The sequence below is a fragment of the Xiphophorus couchianus genome, chromosome 13, assembly GCF_001444195.1.
Source record: "Xiphophorus couchianus chromosome 13, X_couchianus-1.0, whole genome shotgun sequence".
NCBI classification, from domain to species: Eukaryota; Metazoa; Chordata; class Actinopteri; order Cyprinodontiformes; family Poeciliidae; genus Xiphophorus; species Xiphophorus couchianus.
In genome coordinates, this window is record NC_040240.1 from 5,168,079 (window position 1) to 5,192,604 (window position 24,526).

Genomic DNA, 24,526 nt, shown 5'->3' on the forward strand with positions numbered 1-24,526 from the left:
ACACACTTATTTTCCTTCAGCCTAGTTATGAAGACTCAAAGATGTCTCATTAGCCTCCCATTTTTTTCCAGCTCTCCCTCTTTTTTTAAGTTGTGTTTGCTCATCATTTATCCAGAAATGTCTCCCTGTCCCTCTGCATGAGCTAAGTGTGTGTTTGTAAGAGAGTGGGTGTGACCTGGCTAGTCTATATTTAGCTGCTGTGCCACTTTCTCCTGTCCCAGTGCACGGCAGAGTGCAGAAAAGTGATGAGACATGGTTTCTAAACTTTCCTTTTTTAACCGCATGCACTATATCGAGTCCAACATGCAGATGTGCGCCACCCGAGGCTAATGGGGCACCAATGAATCGGATGGACGATTATTTCCTTAATTTTGGGAGGTCACCAATCGGCCGATACTTACGTGAGAAACCAGTCTTATCCAGCAATCTTATTTACCTTCAGAAAGGTCTGAAAATCAGCCACTGTTACTTTTAGAGAGAGAGCTGACTAGTCATGTATGCACATCTGCATCAGGGTGAAAAACGTTAGCCCAATTTAGCAACTTTGTCTCTTTAGTTAGCAATTTTTCAGGCAAAAATAAAGCCAAAATTAGAATCGGTAGGTCAGGTTTTGTAAAGAGATGTGATGATCGGCCAAAAAGCTGCAATCGGTGCACCCGTACCCGAGACTCTGGATTTTACTGGAGTTACTGGTTAAAGTAAGGGGAAAAGCATCTAATGCCTCCAATGAACCATCGGGTTTATTTCGGATGTATTTTCAGAAGATTCTGTGTCGCTGAGCAAATTCTAACCCAGTGACCGTTAAATTTCACCGCACAGTATCCAACTCACACCGTTAGCGCGGTCAGTGTCTGCTGTCCTTGTACACACACACACACACACACCCTCTAACAGAAACACACTGCGGTCCTCAGCTTGTAGTCTTGTCAACATTTGTCTTTTTTTCTTTCTTTTTTTTTTCTCCCCCCCTTGTCCTTTGATTTTCCTCCTGCTCAGTGGCAGCCGGCCAGGCAGACAGCAGTTTGCGGGGCCTGATCAAACGTTGTTGTTGCTTCAGATGATAAATGGCTCAATAGTGAGAGAATCCAGACTGATCTCTTTGTTCGCTCACATGTGGGGCTAAGCTCCTCCAGCTGCTCACAATGTTTACCGCAAATGTTATGTAATGATGGGAAGGTAAAGAAAGAAAGCGTTCACAATTTCAGATTGTAGGGATTTGCTCTCAGTTTTTAACCTTAACTTATTGGTCTTCACCCCATTTCCACTGAAGACTACTTTCTACTCGAGCGTGCAGGGAAATGTAGTTAAGCTTGCTAATTTGTTGTGTTTTCCCTTGAGAGAAGGCGGGGAACCAGTTGAGGGAGTGAAATGGAGTAAAGATAGAAACAAGCCCTGATTGTCACCAGTTTCCTCAGGTGGCAGAAGAGATTACCGTCTTATTAGCATGCTCTATTAAATACAACACTTTGCTGTGAGCAGAAGCTGGAGTTACTTCTAATTCTTTATTTTTAATCCAGTGTTACAGACTTTAAATGTAATTGCCTCACACAAAATGAGATATAAAGCCATTCATAGTGCCTTTCAATAGTTATATTGTATTAGGGCTGAAACAATTAATTGGAATCAATTGACTGTAGACATAGTCCTCAACTCATTTAGTGGTAGATTAATTGTCAAAACAAAACTGACATTTACTGGAAAAAGAACCGACTCAGAGCCGTAATTAATCCAGAATTGTACAAAAACATCTTCATGTTGCATTTAAGATAAAAACAACTTTATCTGTAAATAGATTTTAGCCAAAACTCCTCAAGTGGTTTTTGCTTCACCTGGTTTAGATTTACTAAAGGAATCCTATGTTATTGTATTTAGGCAATTACATTTTATTTTTTTCTTTAAAAAAGAAATTAAATTGGTTATTTGCATCTAATATTGTATAAAAATGAAAAATATGTAGAATGTGCCAATTTTTTACGAGAGAATAATTGTCAGAATAATCTATAGATTATTAATATATAGATTATTAAATAATTGTTAGTTACATCTATATATATATATATATATATATATATATATATATATATAAGGGAAGGAGAATAAATCAATAACAATCTATATTGTGATAGACACGTGATCGATATCAATAGATAATACGTCTGATAGAATATTCAATAATTTCATGAACTCCGATCCACAACCAGCATACCCTCGGCTAAAGCAGAAGGAAGGCTTTAGCCGCTCAGCGTCTCATGCCACCAACTTTCTAAGCAAAGTTGGTGGCATCAACCAACTCAATCACTCTTTGGTTACCTAGCAACAACCTTTCAGCAGCAGTTTAAGATTTGGCCACTGTACCTCATAACTGCTTAAAAATTAAAAACAACGATGTGGAGTGAGAACTGTGGATAAAACAAGAAAAGCCACGCCACCAGTTTGGTATTATTTCAGAAAACTAACCAATAATTATTCATATTTACTGAAATGCTTTCATGATGCATTTTTCAGCCGTATTGTCGCTAAATTAGCAGCCCTAATTTAAATATGTATTAGCGGTTAGCTTAATTAGCATTATGACTTTAAAAAAAAAAACTGTATTCCTACTGTATGCAGATCTAGTTTTCTTTTAAGTGACAAAAAAAATTGCCAGCATTTCTAAATCTGGCATGCTTCATGATTTAATTGAAAGTAAAAAAAACAACAACAACAACACAACAAAAAAAATAACAGAACAACAATTAAACCTTCCTGTTGCCTCCTGGACTCTCATTCTCTCTCTCAGTAGCAATCTGAATATCTCAGTCATCCCAAAAATAGTTTATAGAGTTTACTTCTCTCTATAAGATTTTCCACACCAAAGAGTGTTATCAGGGTGCTCCTGTAGCGCTTTAGTACCTTTGATTGAAAAAAATACTGACCAGCTGTTTACAGCTGTTATTGGTAGCAGCGTAGAAGACCGATACTGACACAGATTCAGCTCTCTGCGTATGTTGGGCAGATTACTGTCGCAAAACGTCCCAGAAAAAGGACGATGTTGAGAGTAACGCATCAGAGATGGTCTGGACTCTGATGTCTAAGAATAGGAAAAAGAGGCAGAATGTCACAGAGACACGTGGGCGGACACGTTCCGTCCGGCTCATCAGTCACATTAACCAGACGTATGCTCTGTCTGAAGGACAAAATCTGTGTTCCTGTCTGCTGAAGCTCGGATGGGAGATAATCACTTTAGGGAAGGCTGTGTCTGTGCGCGGCAGTTACTTAAGCAGGTTTTCACTTATTGAATATTTTCTCAACTTAAGCTCAGGATTACAGTTCACACCACAACGCCCATGAGATCATCCAGTTTGACATTTATAGGGTGATGGTTAGCTGTGCTGGGTATCCCTGCCAGATTATTACTATTTTTTTTTGCCATTATTTTCCATATTTGCTCCAGATATCCTTGCATGGAAATCATATCAGTTCTTTTGTGTGCCAGGAGATTTTCACAAGAAAGCACCGCGGTATTACGAAGAAAGGAACTGAGTGAAGGTTCAGCCGCTATTGGGTGATTCATTACACAGTAGCGAATGAGTAAGATTAGTGGTCTGAGAAGCCGAACTGAGGTTATTCCATTTACATTCAGGCTTTTTTTTGTTAACAGTTTGCTTACTTTGATAAAAACTACTTCATTTAAAATTCTCTCCCAGGTGAGAACTTTAGAGTTTGTGTGTTGCACGTGTTAATGCCCATTAAAGTAAATTAAAATTAATCCATGAATGGTTTTGTGTTATTGGTATACATGACAGTGTTGGGTTGTTCAATGATTCATCAGACAGTTATAGTATAGGAAATAGAATGGAATAGCATAGAAATATCAGCAGCAAAGGCAAATGGAGGCATGCAGATTCACACAACAGCAAAAATATCAATACAGAAAGAATCAGAGACTGTACAGGACTCAAGAAAAAATTTGCTCAAATGAATCAGGTCAAATACGGTGCTTGAGATTATTGTATGTTTATTGTGTTTTTGTCAGCTGCTTGAGGATTTAAAGATGCTAATAAGAAAGTCTGCATTTTCATGTTAAAATTTCAACAGCGTACAGCGATTTTAAAAGGGGCAGTGTCATGTGAAATCGACTTTTTGAGCTTTTACATCATGTTACAATGTTAGTCCCTCATCAAAAACATGCCTGAAGTGTTGCTTAGATTCTTTCATGCATGTATGAGAAATCAATCAATCTCCTATAGCAATCATTCAGCTGTGTAAAATGCCTGGGTCGACCTAGCTCCGCCTTCGAGGACGAAGCTCCTCCTCACAGCCACCACTCACCTCCTTCAGACTAGCCAGCGGCAATTAGCAAACACCTGGAAGTAGCTCATTACACGAGCTACTACTCAACGCTGGTAAACTCTCTATTAAAGGGTTAATAGAGGATGAGATGACTTCCTGAAGGCGGAGTTTCAGAAAGAGCAGGAGTTTTTGAAGAGACAAAGGCCCAATTAAATTGCGAAGTCAAATTTCTTTTCAAGTCATTTTTGATATATGCATATATAGCTTTTTAATAACAACTGAAGTTAACATACTGTAGTTACTTGATTGAGGTACAGAATGGCACTATGTATGTGGAAAAAATTTAATACTGCCCCTTTACAATGCGCACCGTTGAAAAATCTGCAGCTTCTACTTTTTGTGTACTTTAGTTTATGACATCACAGGAGGTAAATTAGATAAACTTCTTGCAGATTTCAACCTGGCTTGTGAATTTCATTCCAGGCCATTCTGGTCCTGTTTTATTGTTCCCAAGTTTTCCTCAATAATTTTTCTCCCGCAGCCAAATAATGGTGAACAGCTTGTAAGGAGTAATTTAACTGGAAAAAAATACAAGAAAACAACTTGGAAAAACAGAAATGAACACAAAATAACTAGTTGGTTGCCTTTTGCCGTATGTGACCAGAACACTAGAACAATGTGTTCATTGATTCTTGTTAGCTGCTTGCAGATTTAAAGATGCTAACAAATTGCGCAATGTTTTCCATTGCGCAATTCAGGTTTAGCAGCAAAATAACTACACAAGTACAAAGAAATGGCCATGGTATGTTGTTCTGCAGGTGACAAACTATATCTGAGGGTTTTTAAAAAAATTGATTTAGCAAAAAAATAAGAAAAAAGAGTCAATTTGGAAGCTTTAAATGTACATTTGAACTCGGCCGTTTTACGTTGACGACTGTCAGCAGAGTACAGAAAGAGCTAGAAGGCCCATCTTTCTTTCCTTCTGTTGTTTCTGGCCTCTCTTTCTCCCACTGCAGCCGTTTCTCTGGCTGTTCACTCTCAGCTTTGTCTTTTCCAAGTGTGTAAGCGAAAAAGACAATAAATCGTGACGTAACCCAGCTGCATGTGTTTTTAAGCGCAGATCTCCAGATTACAATTAGGCGGCATCTGCTTTGTCCCAAAGTAATCTGCCCTGAAGGGGTGGGAAAGAAAAAAAAAACACGTTAGGCTCACGGAGAGAGGTAAAAAGGAACAGCGATGTTTTGTTTTATTATTCTTCAGCTCTAAGCTTTTTTTCTTATTTTCTTCTGCTCCTCTTTAGGATTTCGGAGAAATGAGGAGATGAGAGCGATGGAAGTGCTCCCCATCCTCAAAGAGAAAGTTGCTTTTCTGTCCGGTAAGATTTTCTTTTCAATTTTTTTTTTTTTTTTTACATTCCACACACACACACACGCGCGCACACACGCCTGCGCACCCCCACGCCCACACACCTACACACATGCACATCTCCAAACCCCAGCTGTCTGTTCAGGGCATATCAAAGTGTGTTTACAGTAGGCTGCAGAGACCCATCACACACAGGTAGCTGGTATTAAGCTGTAGATGCTCTACGGTCCGTCTCTTTAAGTGTTTCAGCTCTCTCTCTCACACACATGCACACACACACAGTGTGGACATAATAACAAGCTGCTCACTCTGCCTGTTAAAACTCAGGAGAAGGGAGGTCAAAGGGGAGTAAGTCCAAGGCCCGAACACTTAGCCCCTGACCCGTCTTCAAACACTTTGATGCATACACACACGCTACCCTCAGAACACACACTGACTGGCGTACATTGCATAACCAGTGTCAACAGGACTGCAAAACAAAGAGCTGCGGCTGCCCGTGTCTTCTCTTGGCTTCGTCTAACACACACACATCCTAGAACTCACGCAGACAGCTTGAGTCGTGCCAGAGAAAACTTGCAGCAGGCCCCCCAAAAAACGTCCAGCAGGATTCTTTGTACTGCACGCGAAAATATTATCCTTCCTGCATTTCGGTATAAAGAAATAACGCTCATGCAGATTACGTCCATACCAACGTAGAATGTGTGTGGGGGTGGGCGTGTGTGTGTGCGCGGACTCCTCTTTTGGTCCCCGTCGTCGGTGTGCTGCAAAGGTCACAGGTAGAAGCACAACGATGAGGACAATGACTCAGATGAAATAATACTGAGGTGGCTAGAGGGAGATACAGAACAGCGTTGCCATGGAGATGACTTGCCGTCGGCCAGCACATCCCAGGGTAGACGCTCGCGGAGTAATTGACTTTGAAATGGACGAGAGAGATAGAGAGGGAGGTAAAGGAGAGGCTAATGGTGAAGAGGGAGAGTAGATGAACTAAGCTTATTATCCTGAGTCTCCCTCCTCCTCCTCCTCCTCCACCTTTTTTAAATCGCCCATGCTGTCTGTCAGTTGTGTTTGTATAAAACTACACGAGCGTTTGATTTTTGATTTTTCTGAGGTTGAGCAGAGAGGCGCAAGACAACAAGACCGAACCGACCAATTTGTGGGCCGACTGCGCTCGGCCCACAAATTGGTCGTCACACACACGTCTTTGCAAGTTTCCACATGAGTGTCTGTTCATCTCCAAATGATCTGGAGCGAACTATTATTTCAACCAGACGAGCCTCAGGCTAAAAACACGACGACAAACAGCGAAAAAAATTATAATCAAAGACAAAGACTGAGGCCAGAAGATTCTTAGGCTGAAATGATCTTATTTTTTAAATGTTTTTTTTTTAATGCAAATTGTGGCTTATTTAAGTGGGCTTATGATTTAATTTCTGACGATTTATTTGTAATTTGCGGACAGCATATCTTTATGCCATATTTTTGCTTTCCAGATATTGACTATTGCAAAAAGACACATTATTTAACATCCAGCTTTTTTTGTGTTAAGAGACATTTGTTTCTTTTTGGAGCAGCAACTTTGTGAAATTATTGTTTGTTTTTAATGTTATCTGTATCACATGATCACAGTTAGTATTAAGGTTGACCAAGCAGTGCTGGTAAATGGGCTCAGAGAAATCTTTATCTGGTTATGTTTATTCAGCATTAGTGGAGACCCGTACAGATAGCTGCATGCACTCCATGGAAACCACATTTCTGCTATTGATTTTTCTTTGGTTTTGAATCGGAGAAGGCCCAGAGTTTGTGATTTGCAATATCTTTAACACAATACGTAGGATCAACTACCAGCATGTCCTCGGTAATACACATAAACACTTGTATTGAAACAAGATTACAAAATCAGAAATCTCGGTTGTGTAACTAATTTGATCATTATTATAGATCATTTCTTCCCACACTGACAACATTATGAGCTAATCTAGCTGTGGGTCAGCAACCAGCTTGAAAGCAGATTTTTCAGTGATGTTGTCCAATAGGCATGGGCCTAATTTCTGGTTTGAAGGGATACCAAGGTTTCAAAATGTTCGGTTTTCAAAGCTTTTTATGCTATTCCCACATTTTAAAGTTATTTTAGCTGGATGCCAGAGGAAGTGCGGCGAGAATCTCAGTTCGGAGTTAACTTTTTGAGAATTTATTTAAATTGTTGGGGTATTAACAGCATTACATGGTGTCCGAGGTAAGTAATACTTTCTGAAACAGGTGTGTTGGAGCAGGGACACATTTGAAGCAGTTAGAACAATATGGACTGTGGTAAGAAAGAGCTATGAATCCTAATGAGTCATTAAAAGACATTTTTTAACTATACTCAAATACATTTTATTTAATAAAAATTTTAGCATTTAAAAATGTTTTTGTTCAGTTGGCTAAGAGCTAGCAACTAGCTCTGAAATTAACTCGCTAACAGTGCTTAGCCAGTAGTTTCATTATAACGACAGGTAACTGTTTAGAATAGTTTTTTGTCATTTGCTCTTTCACATTAAAATGCCCCCCATTAGTCATTACCAGAGGCAGTACATTTTTGCTTACCATTTTTTAAAATTGTGTTTCTTTTGTCTGGGCGTGTTAGCCAGCTAGCCGACTAGCTAGCATTCCAGCTAGCCCAGGCATGCTAGCTGGCATGAACCTCTAGCCTGCAGTGTTTGTAAACAGGTAGGCACAGGTTTTACTGGGGAGTTTATGTAGCTTGTTTTATTCGTTTTTCAATTAATTCCACTAACTACCAGTAAATTAATTAATTTAATTAATCTCTTCTGGGTTTCTTTTATTTCACCTTAGATTAAATACACACAGAATGGGCCGTATGAGATTCTCATAGCATCACAGCAAAGCAGAACTTTTCAACAAAAAACTATTACTTTTTTTTTTTTAGCTAAAAAAAAAAGCAATACTTTGTCTAATGGCTGGTAAAATCAGATAATGAAGTTCACATTTATATTGATTTTATCTCACATTGGTTTTGATACATTGATTTAAGGACAAATATCAAATGAAAGCTGAATTAAGCTGCTATTTTCAAGGGCAAAATATAAAAAATCAGGCGTGGTTATAATACCTCAGCTTATGTTTCTGTTGCCTCAGGTGGAAGAGACCGACGTGGTGGTCCAGTATTAACATTTCCATCACGAAGTAACCACGACAGAATACGAGCAGATGACCTGAGGAGACTGATCGCCTACCTCGCCTGCATACCCAGGTTAGATATTCAATACATCCCTATCCGTTTTCTAACTTTTTTCCTTCTTTTTTATATTAAAAATAAACTTAAAAGATATAAACAACCAGAGAAAGTGGATGTAGCGTGTGGTGTAGAGACAAAAACGTGACGGGGTTGAGATGAACATGTGAGCAGCGAAGCAGGAGCAGTTAGATAACTGCAGCTTCTCCGCTCCCAGAAGTCATTTTTATGGAAGCGGGGATGCTGAGACAGTGGAGGGAAAAGCCTGAGCTGAGAGCGGGGACACGAACCAGACATCTGATGACAACAAGATGGAAAGCGGTATCACCAGAGAGAGGAGGGCGGGGGGGAGCAAAGCGGAGAAGGAATTAAAACGGACAGCGGCGGAGTGCGCATGCGTGAGGAGGTGTGTGGAAGCAAGGAAGAGAGAGAGAGAGAGAGTGTGTGTGTGTATATGAAAGCAAAACAAAGTGTCGCAGTAGCTGAGGCGGTGCAGCAGGGAACGGTAGTTGCTGTGGACGAGGAGCTCCTCATCTCCCAGGTAAAACGTCAGTCGTCTTTACCTCCATACTCTTCCTCTTCCTTTAAATTTAATCCTCCTTTCCGCGTTCTCCTCCTGCTCTGACTGCTCTGCCAGCTGTCAGCCCTGTATGTTACTGCTTCACATTTCTTGCACATTCTGTACTTCCCTGTAAGCGTACTCTCTTTTCCATCTAATCATTGAGAAATATCTGTATTTATAGCGCGAGTTCTTTGGTGACTGAATAATTCCAATTTTGTAAAGGCAGCCTCTGCACACAGCTGTTGTCTGACACTCTGCTCCGCTGACAGAAGATGATGATTAGAGATATAAAGATACAATGACTTTTTGCAGTGAAATGCATTAATAAGAGCATTCCTGCGTTTGAAAATTGTGCTGAATTATTGCAAGTGCGTTTTAGCGACGAAAAGCAGACCTGTTGTAAATTATGTTGAGAAATATTGATAATTGTCTCTGCAAGTCAACCATTTGTTTTCAAAATCCCTCCAAATGTTTTTTTTTTAGACATTTGGAGCTTTTTTTAATTCCCGAGTTGCTTGCAAGGTGCACACGTTGCAGGGCAAAGAGGTTGCTCAAATGTCCTGATGTGTGTTTATGTCTCAAAGCAGACGTTTTTGACTCATTTATCGCAGGTTCATGTGCTTTATAACATGTGGGCGGTACGTGTGGGATGTGCATTTGCCGCGTAGGCTTCTCACAGTAGAGAAAATGCGTCATTTCACTGTTTGTTCTAATTGTCCTTCGCCGTCTCCCCCCCCTTTTTTCTTTTCCAATTCCATTGCCTTTCTCCCTTCCATCCTCCCTCTCTCATCCTTTCCCACGCCCGCCATGTGTCTCCTCTCGCTCTCTCTGGATTATGCTCTTCAATCTCTCCACCCCCCCTCCTCCCCATTACTACACTTTAATTCCTCCGGCTAACCTCCACCGCTGTCCTCCAATCCCAGTGAGGAGGTGTGTAAACATGGCTTCACAGTCATTGTTGATATGCGCGGCTCCAAGTGGGACAGCATCAAGCCTCTGCTGAAGATCCTGCAGGAGTCGTTTCCGTCCTGCATCCACGTTGCCCTCATCATCAAACCGGACAACTTCTGGCAGAAGCAGAGGACCAACTTCGGCAGCTCCAAGTTTGAGTTCGAGGTGAGAGGAAAATCTTTAAAGAAACTTTTTATCAAAACAAAAGACGGATAGAAACATATTGCTCGATTAATTACGAGGATGCTGCATGGTCCTACACTGATGGAGGTGCTGTGACTCTATGAATTCATCACACATTCTGAATCCTGTTTTCTGTCAGCTGAGCAATGTTACCAACCACTGTAGCTGTTGCCCTGCGCTCAGCTGCTCTTTGTCAGAACATTTTGTTATTTTCGGCTCTTCGCTGCTTTGGATGCAGATATCATCAGCCAGGGGAAAAAATGTCATCTTATTCAACAGACTACACAAACAAGCATGCGTGATGCTGTCAGTCATGTGTTAAACTGATTTTCACTGCTCATTTAGAGACATAGTACGAGACGGAGAATATTTGTTTGGTCGGTTTCCAGACTTTAGATTCTGAAAGGTTTTGGGATGCTAAGGCCATTTTTACTCCACTCAGATTTCTCCTTAAGAATAAGAAAATGAGAAGAAATAAGAACACAACCGAAACTACTTTCTTCTAGATTTACTGCTGTGAGCGCTTATTAAGTTAAATCCTTTGATTTTATATTGGTTGCTAATCACAGCTAGCAAGACAAAAAAAAACAGAAGTTGCAATGATTAATTGGTAGGATGTAGACCTTTACCTGAAATGTCCAAAAGTTTGCAAACATGTTCAAGTCCAGCGTGTTCAGTAAGCGTAAGCTTGAAAAGACAAAACAGGGCAGCTTCTGCTGAAAGTCTGGCTCTCTCTCACTTTCTCGCAGCCTGGACGACTGTAATACCCGTGTTCAAGAAATTTTTTGGAAAATACAACGTTCTTTGAAATACCATCTTTCATATTTGAGTTTCCATTGACTTCACCTAGACCTCACCTATACAAAAACTGGGTAACTTTGGTGGGGGATTTTTGCACGGCGTCCATAATGAACAGGACTGTTTTTAGAAAGACCTCTTATGCACTGTAAGAACTACCAGGTGGATCAACTTTGATTTTTCAGACTTTGGATGCGTTGGCAGCACAAAACCATGCCAATGCGTTTGTAGTCTCAAAATCAGGTAATTTCTTGTGTACTATAGAAGTTATTCTTGATGGGACTAAACAAAAGCTTTACATGCCAGTTAATCTCCCACCCTTGCTTACTGCAATGTACAGCTGTGAAACGTAGGCTGGTAAAAGCTTAATGATTGGTTCAACTGGTGCAATTTCTTGTTGAATTCTTGTCCAGTGCATTTCTTTGTGGAAGTGTTTGACCAAAGCAATGTGAGTGAACTGAGCGATGTAGAAACGACTTCGATCGCTCGCATGCTCATTTGCAAGCATGTTCAATGTAGTCTGATGACATTATATTGATTTATTTTGAAAGGAGTAGTAGCCTGCGGCAGGGCTACACTGTCAAGGCCACATGATCATTGATTGTATACGCTGCTACACGCACAAAGGAATAATTAGGTCTGCTCGTTTCTTCACCTTAATATGAACGGTTTGATAAAAATGTCCATATTTATTAAGCAGCAACAGGAACAAGTTTTATTTTAATTCAGTAAAAATGATATTGTCAGTGAAATAGGCCTAACCTATTTACTAGCACCTTAATGGGGACTTTAAATTGATTCATCAAATAACAATAAGACCAGCAGCACATCATTTTGACATAACAACGTTAGTCAACTCAGTAAGAATAATTTAGCTGCTTGGTTAAAAATAAAACCTTTCTATTAGGCATGAGACACAGTGAGATTTTCCTATCATGGTAACATTAAGTAAGTGTTCCAGGGGTTTACAGTATTCATGTAAAAAAAAAAAGTTCAACAGGACCAATTTAGGTGTGCACCGATACATCGGCCCCGATTTCCTTAATTATGAGCAATCAGCCATTGAGAAAATGATTTTACCCACCAATTTTACCTACAGAGGTCTGAAAGTTGGCCATGGTTTCCTTTTGCTCTGCCTTTTGTTCAGCGACTTTTCAAACCAAACAAATTGGTATCAACCAAAACCGAAATTGGTTTTGTAAAGATTTGCAATCGACCAGAAAACTACAATCGTTGCACCCTGTAATTTAAACATTCCTACTTGTTGATTATTACAGTTTTAATATTATTACTAATATTTATGTGTATATATTTTTGATGTATCCATTGAAGGCAAATATATAGAACACATTTACTCTAAATTTGGACTTTTCCAGGTAAACATTTCTGATTATTAGTCGACCAGAAAGCTGAACTGGTGGCAGCAGCAGTAGTAGCATCTTAGCAGATGCTAGCTATCCAGACACGTCGCTCATAGCTTAGAAAACTGTACTTTTACAGCTGCATTAGGACTGAGGGGTAGTGCTCTACTTTAGTTTCCAAACCATTGCTATTTGTTTTTTTTAGCAAGTGGAAATATTTCCAAAAAAATTCATCTATCTTTATTTGTAAGAGAGAATTATGTTTTAGAAGCCTTCTTTCAGCTAGCTTAGCGTTGTGTTCCTTGTAGCAGTATGAGCTAAACTGACCACCTGCAGTGAATGTGGTGATGTCAGTATGTTCTCTTTCTGTGTTGTTCAAGCTCCTTTGCTTCTTTACTTGAGGACAACAGTGCATCTGAGCATTGTTTGGCCTACACAAGCTATCTCTTGGTCTCCATGGTTCTCTGGCCATGTGTGCGGGGGTGTTGTGTGGAGGTGGCTCAGCAGAAACACAGAGGCAAAGAAGCCAAAGAAGGAAACGTGTACCTCTGAAATTAATTCTTTAATGTCTCCTTGCTGGGAGGATTTAGGTGTTTTTTTAAGGTTTAGAAACATGTTTCATTCAGAGGAACTCGTTTAATAACTGAGAAAGTTCAGGTATTTTTGGCTGCATATCAAAGATTCGTATTTGATTGAGAAGCTGTCATTAATATTAACGTGTAGCTTTCATTTCTGGAGACAAAATACATTTGTTGTATTTGAGTTGAAAACGATAAGTTTCGACTTATCAAATGGCTAACCACAACCTGCATCTCTACACCAGACAGTCATGGTGTCGCTCGAGGGTTTGACGAAGGTTGTGGACCCCTCCCAACTCACAGCTGACTTTGACGGCAGCCTGGACTACAACCACGAAGAATGGATAGAGGTAGGACAGACCACAACCCTAAAAAACCCCAAAGGAACGCAATGTGCACTATGTCTGATGGTGAATTTGTGCGATTCACTGGGTTTTGTCGTTTGGTTTGACCAGGTGCGAGTTGCGTTCGAGGAGTTCTCTGGTCACGCCACCCAGATGTTGACTCGGCTGGAAGAGATGCAGGAAACTGTGTCAAGAAAAGACTTCCCCCAAGATCTGGAGGGGGCGAGGAGGATGATAGAGGAGCATGCTGCGCTGAAGAAGAAAATCATAAAAGCTCCAATAGAGGAGCTTGACACCGAGGGCCAGAGGTAAACAGAACATAGTATTTTTTTTTTTAGATATTTTTCAAGTAACTACATTTTAATCAAAGTGAAGCAGAAGGTATAAACCTAAATGTACAAATCTAACATGCAACAGCGTTTGCAAAATCACTTGAACACTAGACCTCTCTTAGATAAGAGCCATGAGTTGTCTTATGTTTTTTTTCCTTTCTAAAATACTGCACTTGAAAGAATTAGCTGCAAAACAGTCTGTGAAATTTCACAAGTTGAAAATAGATACTTGTAAACTAGGATACTGTTTTTGCAGTGCATTCCTGTGAGTGTCCAAAGAGTGTGCAGAATAGTTTATTAAATTATCCTTGGACAGAGGCTGGTAAAAGAATGATCTCGTTTGTTCTTTGGTCAAAAAAATGAGCATGGTTTAAATTGAGAAATGTGCTAAAGTCATTCATAAACAAAGTATTTTAAGGGTGTTATTACATCAGCCCTGTTTAACCTTTTTTAGTTGAACTTTAGTTTGTTTGCCTGGAAAGTATGATTCGTTAGGGGAAGTGTGAAAGCGTAATCAAACTCTGATGCAGACCAAAAGTTGAACTCTGGTCTGGCTAAAAGCCTAGGTCTATGTTGGATTGAAGTGAACTGTAGTGCGGTTCGAATGCATTTGTGAACGCTAATGGAACCAGAGACCACTCCAAAAGCAGGAAGTGCTGTAGCGCATGGCATTCTGGGTAAATACAAGCAAAAGAAATGCGTTAGTCTAGCACAAAGACAGAAGATAAATTCTTCACCTGCTAAAATCTGACGCCACTCCATTTTTATTTACATTTTGTGAAGGAGGAAGTTTTGTTCCAAGGTTTTTGTGTCGTTTCTTTTAGTGATCCTTGGTGCAGCCCCCGTCAGGAGGGGGGTGAACAGGTTTGTTTGACACAGTGCAGTGTGAAAGCCAACTGCAGCAGCTGAAAATGTAACAAATGTTGCAACTTTGGTCCCCAATCAAAGTGAGTCTACTGAACTATGAGGTATTAAACACCCAAATTCTTTATGGCTAGAAAAATTTTGTTTTTTTTAGGGATACTTTTAGCTAATCTGTTAAAGTTCTTTATTTAGGAAATGCAGATGAGCAGCCAAAAATATCCTGTGCAAATATGAAGCTAACAACATGACGCTTATGTCTACACTGAGAATATTAAACTTCACGTAGCGCCTTAAGTGTGATTCAAATGCAGCCTACTTCTGAATAAATCGCTAAATTATACTTTAAGAGCAAAAAGTAAGAGAAAACGTTTTTTATTTTTGTTTAATCCATGTCCAGGTTGCTTCAGCGGATTCAGAGCAGCGAGGCTTTCTCCAACCGCAACGGCAGCACCGGTGGCAGCAGCAGTAGCAGCAGTGGTGGCAGCGGCGGCGTCTGTAATGCCGACACCCAGGGCCTGGTCCCGCGCATCACCCAGCTGCTGGACAAGCTGCACTCCACCCGACAACACCTCCACCAGGCCTGGCATGTCCGGAAGCTGCAGCTGGATCAGTGCTTCCAGCTCCGTCTGTTCGAGCAGGACGCAGAGAAGGTCGGGGTTGTGCAGAAGTGACCTATAACAAGAGCTGGTGATCAGTGTGGGGCAGGCAGCTGTCAATGATCAGCTAAAACTTAATTACAGCATCGATTAACGCCGTTTGTGATGCTCACACGTACTCGTGTCTGTCTTTTTACGTTCCTGTAAGGGGGGGAACCGAACGGCTTCATCCGATTACAATGCATTACGACAGATAATAGCTAAGGCAGGCTAATACAGGTAAAGACCCGCCTCTCCTGGCTCCAACCCAGACGGCTCCGGCGATGACAGCCGCGGCAAAAAATAGAGACGGGGAGAGAAATTCAAAGCTCCATGTTTGAGTGATTGGAATAAAATAGCAGGCTGCAGCAGCAAGGAGGACTGCAGTATCGGATACACTGCAGCAGCAGGAGCTTGTTGCTAGGACACCATAGGCCACAAGTTTGGTTTTTTTTGTTGTTTTTTTTTCAGGAGAGCACGAGAGGATGCCGCTAATAGAAAGCATTCGATTTCTGTGTATTCTGACAGCGCTGTGCTCAGTCTCACTCGGGTTCACCAGCATGCAATGTGTCTCGCTTTGTTTTCCGATGTCCTGCTGCAATAAGCTGTAGATGTTACTGGGGAGTAGGGCTGGGCGATAAATCAATTTTATTGATTTTATCCATTAATCGAAGTTTTGGTTTTTGATGATTACATTTTTGGGAAATTGGGATTTTTTTTCACCCATGCACTCCTCGTGTTTCTTAGTGATGTCAACACGCCCAGAGTCACCATCATGTTGTTTTGACAAACGTTTCTATTTATTTGGACTTTGACTTCAGCTCAAATCTACCAAATATTAGCGCCGGGCTATGATTGTTTTTCTTTTTTAAATTAAGTAACTAACTCACAAATGCAGTCATAATCATGCAAGAATAAATTAGTTTGATGATAAAGTCAAAATAATACAATAATGCAGAATTAATGTTACCAGAATGTAGTTATATAGTTAGGAAAATAAAGTAAAAAAATTTATGAGAACACTTACCTGAAAATATGGTATCGGTTTTACATATAAGGAAATATTTCTCCATCTTTTGACATTATTAAATTATCAGTAGCAGAACTTTAAAACAGTTGAGAAAAACACCATGTCTATTTCGAACAAAGAACCCCATGAACGGAAGTGGTCATGTCAGATCCCCATAACTTTATTGAAGCTTTTTTTCTCACTAAACCAACTTTTTCTTGTAATTTTAAGACGCTTTTTCTAGCATTATGACTATGCTATCGTAATTAAGCAAAGATTCTCGTAGTCTGGCGCTAATGTTGCGTCGTTCAACTCCCAGAAGGGATAAACGAAGTAACAGCTACTTTTTGAAAATACTATTCTGTCATTTAAAATGTAAGTTTTAGAAAAAAAGTTTAAGAAAATTTATTCAAATCAGATCTGATATAATTATTATTATTTTTGATTAAAAATTTGATCTTTTTACCTGTATCGCCCAACCCAATTGAGGACCCTGTCCACCTGCTGGGAGATGCTCCTTTGAATATACAGTAGTTAACTTTTGTTTTTTTTCTCTCCTGTGTCTGTTTCTGTGTGTGTCTGTTTTGACATCTTCCTGCCTCAGATGTTTGACTGGATCATGCACAACAAAGGTTTGTTCCTGGCAGGCTACACAGAGATTGGCAACAACCACCCCCACGCTGTGGAGCTGCAAACCCAGCACAATCACTTCGCAATGAACTGCATGGTAAGACACACACACACACACACACACACTCGTACACCACCACAAATGTTCTGCAGGAGCTAATGCTTTTCCGCCCACTAGAACTCAAGTCCATGCCCCTTTACCAACAGCATAATCATATTGTTATTGCACTAAGTATCAACCTCTAGTTCTGGGTTCGGGTGTTTGTTTAGAGCAGCCTGCTCATTTCCCACATAATCGCAGCAACACAACTAGGTATTAAGTAATCCTATTCTCTATTCACGAACGACCTTACATAACTATTATGAAACAGTTGAAGAGAGGAAATCGTCCTTCGGCTAAGGATTCTGGAGATTCTTCAGATTAATCTTTCATTGCTTTAGATTTGTCTTTTTTATTGTGCATTTCTCTTTTTCCACACTAAAAAAACTCACCACTACAACAATTGATTCCAAAGAAATTCCCAAAGGAAACGACACGGTAGCTGCTTTTCCATAACAAATGTGCCTAACACTCCGTTGGTATTCCATTAACGTAGAAAAAACACACAAGAAAAACTTTTTTTTTTTTTTACATACCACAACATGTACAAACAAGCATGGTAATTCACAATTGTGCAAATATGTAGACATAGTTAGAAATGAGAACATCAAAGACAAAACTGATTTAAATTAAAACCGTTTTTCAGTTATACTGTTATCACATCTCTAAAAATGTATTTAGGAAGTGTAATTTTCAGTTTGATCTCAGTTTTTACGTTATTTCAAAAATATTTTGTTTTTGTTGCATTCATAGGTCTATTGTTCCTGTTTCCTTTTTTAAAAACTGAGCAATTATTATGATCAACAATGAAACAATTCAAAATTAAAATTTTGAAGTGCGACTCTATAGCTTTTATGTCAGAAAATAAAAAATAACAATCCTCTTCCTGCCACTTCCTGTCATCTTTGTGGTTTTTGTCTGTAGTAACAGCCGGTTGTTGATCATGTGATGTGAAAAAAGTGTTTCCATTGCAGTTTTACAAAATACACTAATTTCAATGTGGCGGAAAAACCACCTCATCCTAGCGCAAAAACTTTTTAGCAAAAAACTAATAAAAAAAAAAATTAAAAATTTTATTTTTTATTTCCGTGTTTCCATTCCATTAAGCACATTTATTTTCGTTCTTCCAATGTGCTCAATTCCATGGTCAACGGAAACACAGCTATTAACTAAAAGTTTTTTTCAGTTTGAACATTTTTTCTTTTACTTTAAATGTTTTGCCTTTCTTCTCTTCCTCCGCTCTCCACAGAACGTGTACGTTAACATCAACCGCATCGTGTCGGTGGGCAGCCGGCTGCTGGAGTCCGGTCACTACGCCTCCCAGCAGATCAAGCAGATCTCAGGTCAGCTGGAGCAGGAGTGGAAAGCGTTCGCCGCAGCGCTCGATGAACGCAGCACGCTATTAGAAATGTCAGCCAGCTTCCATAAGAAGTGCGACCAGGTGAGTCTGTCTGACCTGTTCTCGCTTAGGGTTTTGTCTGCTTGTGTATGTATTTATTTGTTTTTGTTTTTCGTTTCCTTTATTTTTTCATTAAATGAATATAAACTTCTATTAGCAAACCCTTTTTTCAGTGGTTTTCTGCAAGCGAACTGGCTGCTGCTGCTCAGCGTACAGAACACGACCTCAGTATTGATCTGTTCATGTAACCGAAGCCAATGAGCATGCTGTTTATTCTCCGGTTACAGACTGTGACAAATAGGGTCTGACCGGTGCTGTAAAAGCTTTGCATTAGGAACCATCTGCCTGCTGAACTCACACTCATAAATCTCCTGCTACTTTCAGAAACCCTCCTTTCAAAAGGATTTTAGATGTGAAAGCCGTTGCAAATGTTTTCATTTTTTATTCATTTTTCCATCTTGGTAACATTATCCAACTCGTGCTGATGTGCTGTTTTGTGGCACCCAGCTGATGTTTTTACTTATTTAATGTGCGCATTTGAACAGAAGACGGCTTTACTTACCCCCAATTCTGCAAAGCAAAATGTATTTTTAATCGCTTTTATTAAAAATAAGGAAAATAAAGTCAAGGTAGCTGCGCTTATTCATCTTTGCTGCTTAGTTGGTCCAGCCTGGAGTGAAATCTTCTCTAAAATGCATGAACATTTTAGAGAAAATGTTCATTTTCTCTGATTACAATTATTTTAGTAATCAATTATTCTGATGATTAATTTGATTTAAGAAATGGCACATTCTGCAGATTTTTCATTTAACCACTTAAACCTTGTTTTATACTATACCAGAAATACATCATAAGATGCCAATAAATAAATAAATACATTTTTTCAATAAGAAAATAAGCATGTTATTGCCTAAAATGCAATAACAGCATTCCTTTATTGTACCTTTGATCATTTTTAGTTCAGGATTCACTCATAGCGAAATAAATACTTCTAGCATGAGAAAAGCTCGGCCCTCTCTGTTGGACTTAATACAGTGTAAAGCTGATTTGTTGATTATCTTGGATTAATCAATTAATAGTTTGACTGCAAAAGATGCTTAATAGGAATTTTTCTTTTAAACAAAATTTCATTGGGGCGTGCTTTGGTGGCGCAGGGGGTTAGCACGCCCCACATTTGGAGGCCTTAGTCCTCGACGCGGACGTCACGGGTTCGACTCCCGGTCCCGACGACCTTTACCGCATGTCTTCCCCCCTCTCCTCACCCTCCTTCCTGTCTGCCTACTGTACAAGAAAATACGAGCCACTAGCGCCGCAAAAAGCTCTTCGGAGGAAAAAAAACAAACAAACAAAAAAAAAAAAAAAAAATTTTCATTTTGAATGGGAAATTTATGCCTCTTGAGGAGTTTTGGGTAGAATATATTTACAGACAGTTTTTTTTCCTTAAATACATAATGCATATTTTTTGTACAGTTTTGTTGTAATTACTGCTCTGAGTGAGATTTTTTTTTTCACAAGTCTGTATGCTCTAGTTAGCGATTAATCGACTACTAAATTAGTGGACGATTATTTCAATAACCGATTCATCAAGATTATTCTGATCAATCGTTTCACTCCCACTTTCAAACCGCAGCTCTCTTAATCTGTATGTGTTGGTGCTAAAGCAATACTACAGTGTTCTGTCTTACTTTTATCCACAAGAAAATCACATCAATTGAAAACTTTACCCGATGCAGGCCAGTTCAACTTCTATATATGTGGAAATGTATTCAAATTCCCCAAAGTTTAGCTTGTTTTGTTTATGATGTCAGTCTTTATAAATGTATCCATGCAGGAAGCCACCTTAGACTAATAACTCTCTTAAAACTTTCAACTTCTACGTGTTTCAGCTTAGTAACAATAGAAACAAGCCGCGTCTTCTGTACTTCCAGTCTTCCTAAAATGCAGCTCCTGTTAGCATGTCTGCCTGACTCGGTGTGTGTGTGCGTGTTCTCGCTTCAGTACATGAGTAATGTGGACTCGTGGTGCAAGGCATGCGGCGAGGTGGACTTGCCCTCCGAGCTGCAGGACCTGGAAGATGCAATTCACCACCACCAAGGCCTGTATGAGCACATCACAGCTGCCTACTCTGAGGTAAAACACTCTGCAGAAATGTGCCTGAAGGTACACTGTTCAGTCAGCTGGCGCTACATAGTATCCCCCTTGAAGTTTGCCTCAGTCGTACTCTGAAACAAATTCTGGTATTTAGTTCTGTGTAAATGTGATGCTCCGCTTGGAAAAAGGGCTAGTGGCTATTTCTGCCAGGTTTCATTTTTAAACATGTTCTCTTATGTTGGAGCTTGGCTCGTGCAAGGCAGAAAAAGTCACAATGATTTGTCGATGGATGTCGGTCCGCAGTTTTTTGTTTACCTTCAAACATTGTAGCAGCCTGTTTACCAAAGACGGCTGTGAGTACGGGACTGTGTTTGACTTTTAATTGAGACCGATTTTAAGAAACACAGCTGTTAAATGTGGAAATGTTCTCCATTAGAAAGAAAACGAAACCTATATCTAAACATAGTACTCCATTCCGAACATCCAGAACTTTTTTTTTCCAGTCTCTTTTTTTTTTTTTTTTTTTGGTTAATTCTGTTTTTAGGATGAAACACAAGAACCTGAACTGAACTCTGTTCTATAACGTCATTCTGTTTGGTGATTCTTGGGAAAATTATTTTTTCTGTTTTTGGAAAGTTCCTCCAGACATTTGTTGTGATTTGGCGCTATATAAATAAACTTTCAGCTCAATTGAACATTTATAAAGTATTCAGTTGAGCCCAGTCTGGCTCTTGTTATAAATGTAGAGCTCAGTTTTATATACCAAGTGGAAGAAAAATAGGTTTGGGGGTTTTTTTTATCCTCCAAATCATAGATGGCCAAAAACAAATTACTAATTAAAATGTTAATTTGTATTCAACAAAATCTGGTGTGACAAATTGTCTTCAGAAGTCAACGAGTTACTAACTAGAAAAGATTTAATTTTCATCCGTCCTCACATCAAAGTATAGTATTGGCAGCATTATGCTGTGGGGATGCTTTTGCTTATCAGGGAGAGTTGATCATTATAATGAAGCCAATTTAGTGGATCTGGGGAAAGTTAAAGGGATATGAATTGTTGCACCTCCTGTTTACATAATGATGCCCTAAATAAAACATGTGAAGTATTTACTTCTTGCAGAAATACTTTATAGGGTGAACCTTAAGATAAATAAATAATTATTAAAATATGTAATAAATATGCCCATCAAAATGATTTTGTTCGGGTTGTGGATTTTTAGCGGCCTTCTCCTTATGAGTAAAAATGTGCGAACATTTATTCAGGTGAGTCAGGACGGGAAAGCCCTGCTAGACAAGCTGCAGCGACCTTTGACCCCGGGCAGCGCCGACTCACTGACGGCTTCAGCCAACTACTCCAAGGCCGTGCACCACGTCCTGGACATCATCCACGAGGTGCTGCACCACCAGAGGCAGCTGGAAAACATCTGGCAGCACCGCAAAGTGCGCCTGCACCAGCGCCTGCAGCTGTGCGTCTTTCAGCAGGACGTCCAACAGGTACCACGCACCGATGCACGCAGGATGATGCATTCGGAGCATCATCATCCTTCTTCTTCTTCTTCTTTTTTTTAATACACGTCACAAAAGTATTATACGGCAATTTAGTGAGTGGAAGACTTTAAATTTGGAATCTGCAGCTGCAGTCGGGAGCATGCCTTCATCACGGAGTCCAAATATGATAATACAGTTCCTGCCTGACAAAAAAAGAGAAAAGAAACAAACCAACCCCGTGGCTGCTTCCGAGTGTGTTGACATGGCAACTGTTGCTGCGGTAACCGAACTGGGTCATATGTCCGTGCAGATGGTGTTCCTCCATTCACATCGTGACTGAATGCAGGACGGAGAGCGTTTGGTAGCAGGCTCAGAGTTTTTCTGTTTTTTTTTTTTTTACAGAACACGACTTTACTTAGCATCTTAACAGTTCCAACACTCAGCAGCTCCGCTTTCACAGCGCGCCCCCTGGTGGTCGCCCCTTGTTCAGTCGCTCCCGGCTCCTGGGTGAATCTGGTGTGTTTTTTCCTTGCAGGTTTTGGACTGGATAGAAAACCACGGCGAGGCCTTCCTCAGCAAACACACGGGGGTGGGAAAGTCCCTCCACCGAGCCCGAGCGCTGCAGAAACGCCACGAGGACTTCGAGGAAGTGGCTCAGGTCTGTGTCTGGATTATAACTAACACAGAGAAGCATTGCAACCCCAACTGTTCACCTTAAACATCTAAACGTCTGCAAGCATATTACTCAACTATTATTATTGCTTTTATTTTAGAAATAAAATGAAACCTGTTTACATATAAAGCAGGCTTCTGTGAGTTTTTCTACATTTGGTTGACATAAAATTAAATATAAATCCCTACATATATGTGAATGAATAACTTTAATGAACTCAAATTTGAAGTTTTATTAGGGATTACAGTACATAAAGTTTTCTTTTCAGTATTTTTCTCCAGTTTTATGCTCCCAGAGTAGGCCTCTATATTGGTAAAGTTATAAATACTAAAATCTACAAAAATCTAAGAATTGAGCTAAATTGAACTGCTGACATAAGCACAACATGTTACATTTTCTAAAGACATTTTTCTCCTTTTTTCCATTGCTTGGAAAACAATCTGTGTTGTTTGAACATTAAGAGATCAGGCTGCATTTAGCGTTTAAATTTTAAAATGAGATTTTATGAAGAATCAAAGATTTTCCAGATACGATAGAAATTGATAGCTTTTAGATTTGAATTAAATAATAAATTTTTCATAAATACAGAATAGTATTTTCCAATAAATGTAAAAAACTGCCAGTATAATGCAAAATACTGGCAAAATCCAGATTTAAAGTTTTAATTTAGCCAAATATGATGTGTAAAACTATGATGACAGTTGTTCACTTACACCAGGGGTGCAAAACTAATAAAAAGAAATGTCAGGAAATAAGAATAACAATTTTTAATGGAGAAAATTAAACATTTGGACAAAGTAACGTAAAAATGCAGGAATTCTAGAAACACTTTCAAAATTAATTCAAAAGATGCATATTAAACATACACTTAATGTTATTTAGTATAAATCTTAAATAGAACTAACAATAAAATGAAAAGATAAATATTGAAAGTTAAGAAGCCCAATGGAACACACCAAAAATACATTTATACAAATATCATGAACAGATGAAATTTTATATATTTTACATATTCTTTACTTAACATTAAGTTAAATAAGATGCTACTATTGAAGCTAACTTGTATGTCAGGCTAAATACATACACATTTGTTATTCTTTTAAAGTAATTTGCTTAAAACTACTAAGATATAATGTAAAGTTACGTAAATTCTAATATAAATAAATTGCATCAATTTGCAATATTTAACTATAAGACTGCAGATGAGACCTTAAATTTAAACTTGAACGTGAGTTTAGATTTTTAAACCACATGATAAAAACGTTCTACCATATTACTTTGAGAAACATTTTAACTGATGATTTCCTTTATTTAAAAAAAAGCAAATTGTATTAAACCTAGAGATAAAAAGCTATATAGCATGACATCTGACAGTTAAAATGCCTCAAAACACTTGAAGGAAGTAACTTAATTATTAATCTAGTTACTAGATTTATTGAAACAAAAATCTAAAGAGTTTAATTACTTTCTTTAGATGTAAAATCTCAATGAGTTTAATTTAAAAAAAATGTGTAAAATCAGCCTCTTGATATTCTGCCTCCTGTTTCTTTTTGTTGTCTCAACATCTCTCTCTTCCTCTTCACTTCATCATCATCATCATCTGCATATCCTGTTTTTCACTTTGCTCCTCAGCGCCTCCGTCTCTTTCATAACAGA

General features: G+C 39.1%; 1 protein-coding gene across 8 annotated transcripts in view; it reads left to right on the top strand.

Moving 5' to 3' along the window:
* The window catches only part of LOC114155298 (triple functional domain protein), an 82,667-nt gene that overhangs the window by 22,166 nt on the left and 35,975 nt on the right, over positions 1-24,526 (top strand). For 7 of the 8 annotated variants that reach the window (XM_028035104.1, XM_028035108.1, XM_028035105.1 and 4 more), the window contains exons 3-13: positions 5,573-5,647; positions 8,776-8,890; positions 10,358-10,550; positions 13,551-13,655; positions 13,761-13,957; positions 15,243-15,495; positions 17,094-17,216; positions 18,469-18,660; positions 20,617-20,748; positions 21,973-22,203; positions 22,733-22,855. In XM_028035104.1, the coding sequence (XP_027890905.1) occupies positions 5,573-5,647; positions 8,776-8,890; positions 10,358-10,550; positions 13,551-13,655; positions 13,761-13,957; positions 15,243-15,495; positions 17,094-17,216; positions 18,469-18,660; positions 20,617-20,748; positions 21,973-22,203; positions 22,733-22,855 (1,739 nt within the window). Of the gene's footprint in view, positions 1-5,572; positions 5,648-8,775; positions 8,891-9,234; positions 9,414-10,357; positions 10,551-13,550; positions 13,656-13,760; positions 13,958-15,242; positions 15,496-17,093; positions 17,217-18,468; positions 18,661-20,616; positions 20,749-21,972; positions 22,204-22,732; positions 22,856-24,526 lie in introns of those variants that run through there. The other variant, XM_028035111.1, reaches the window with a different exon arrangement.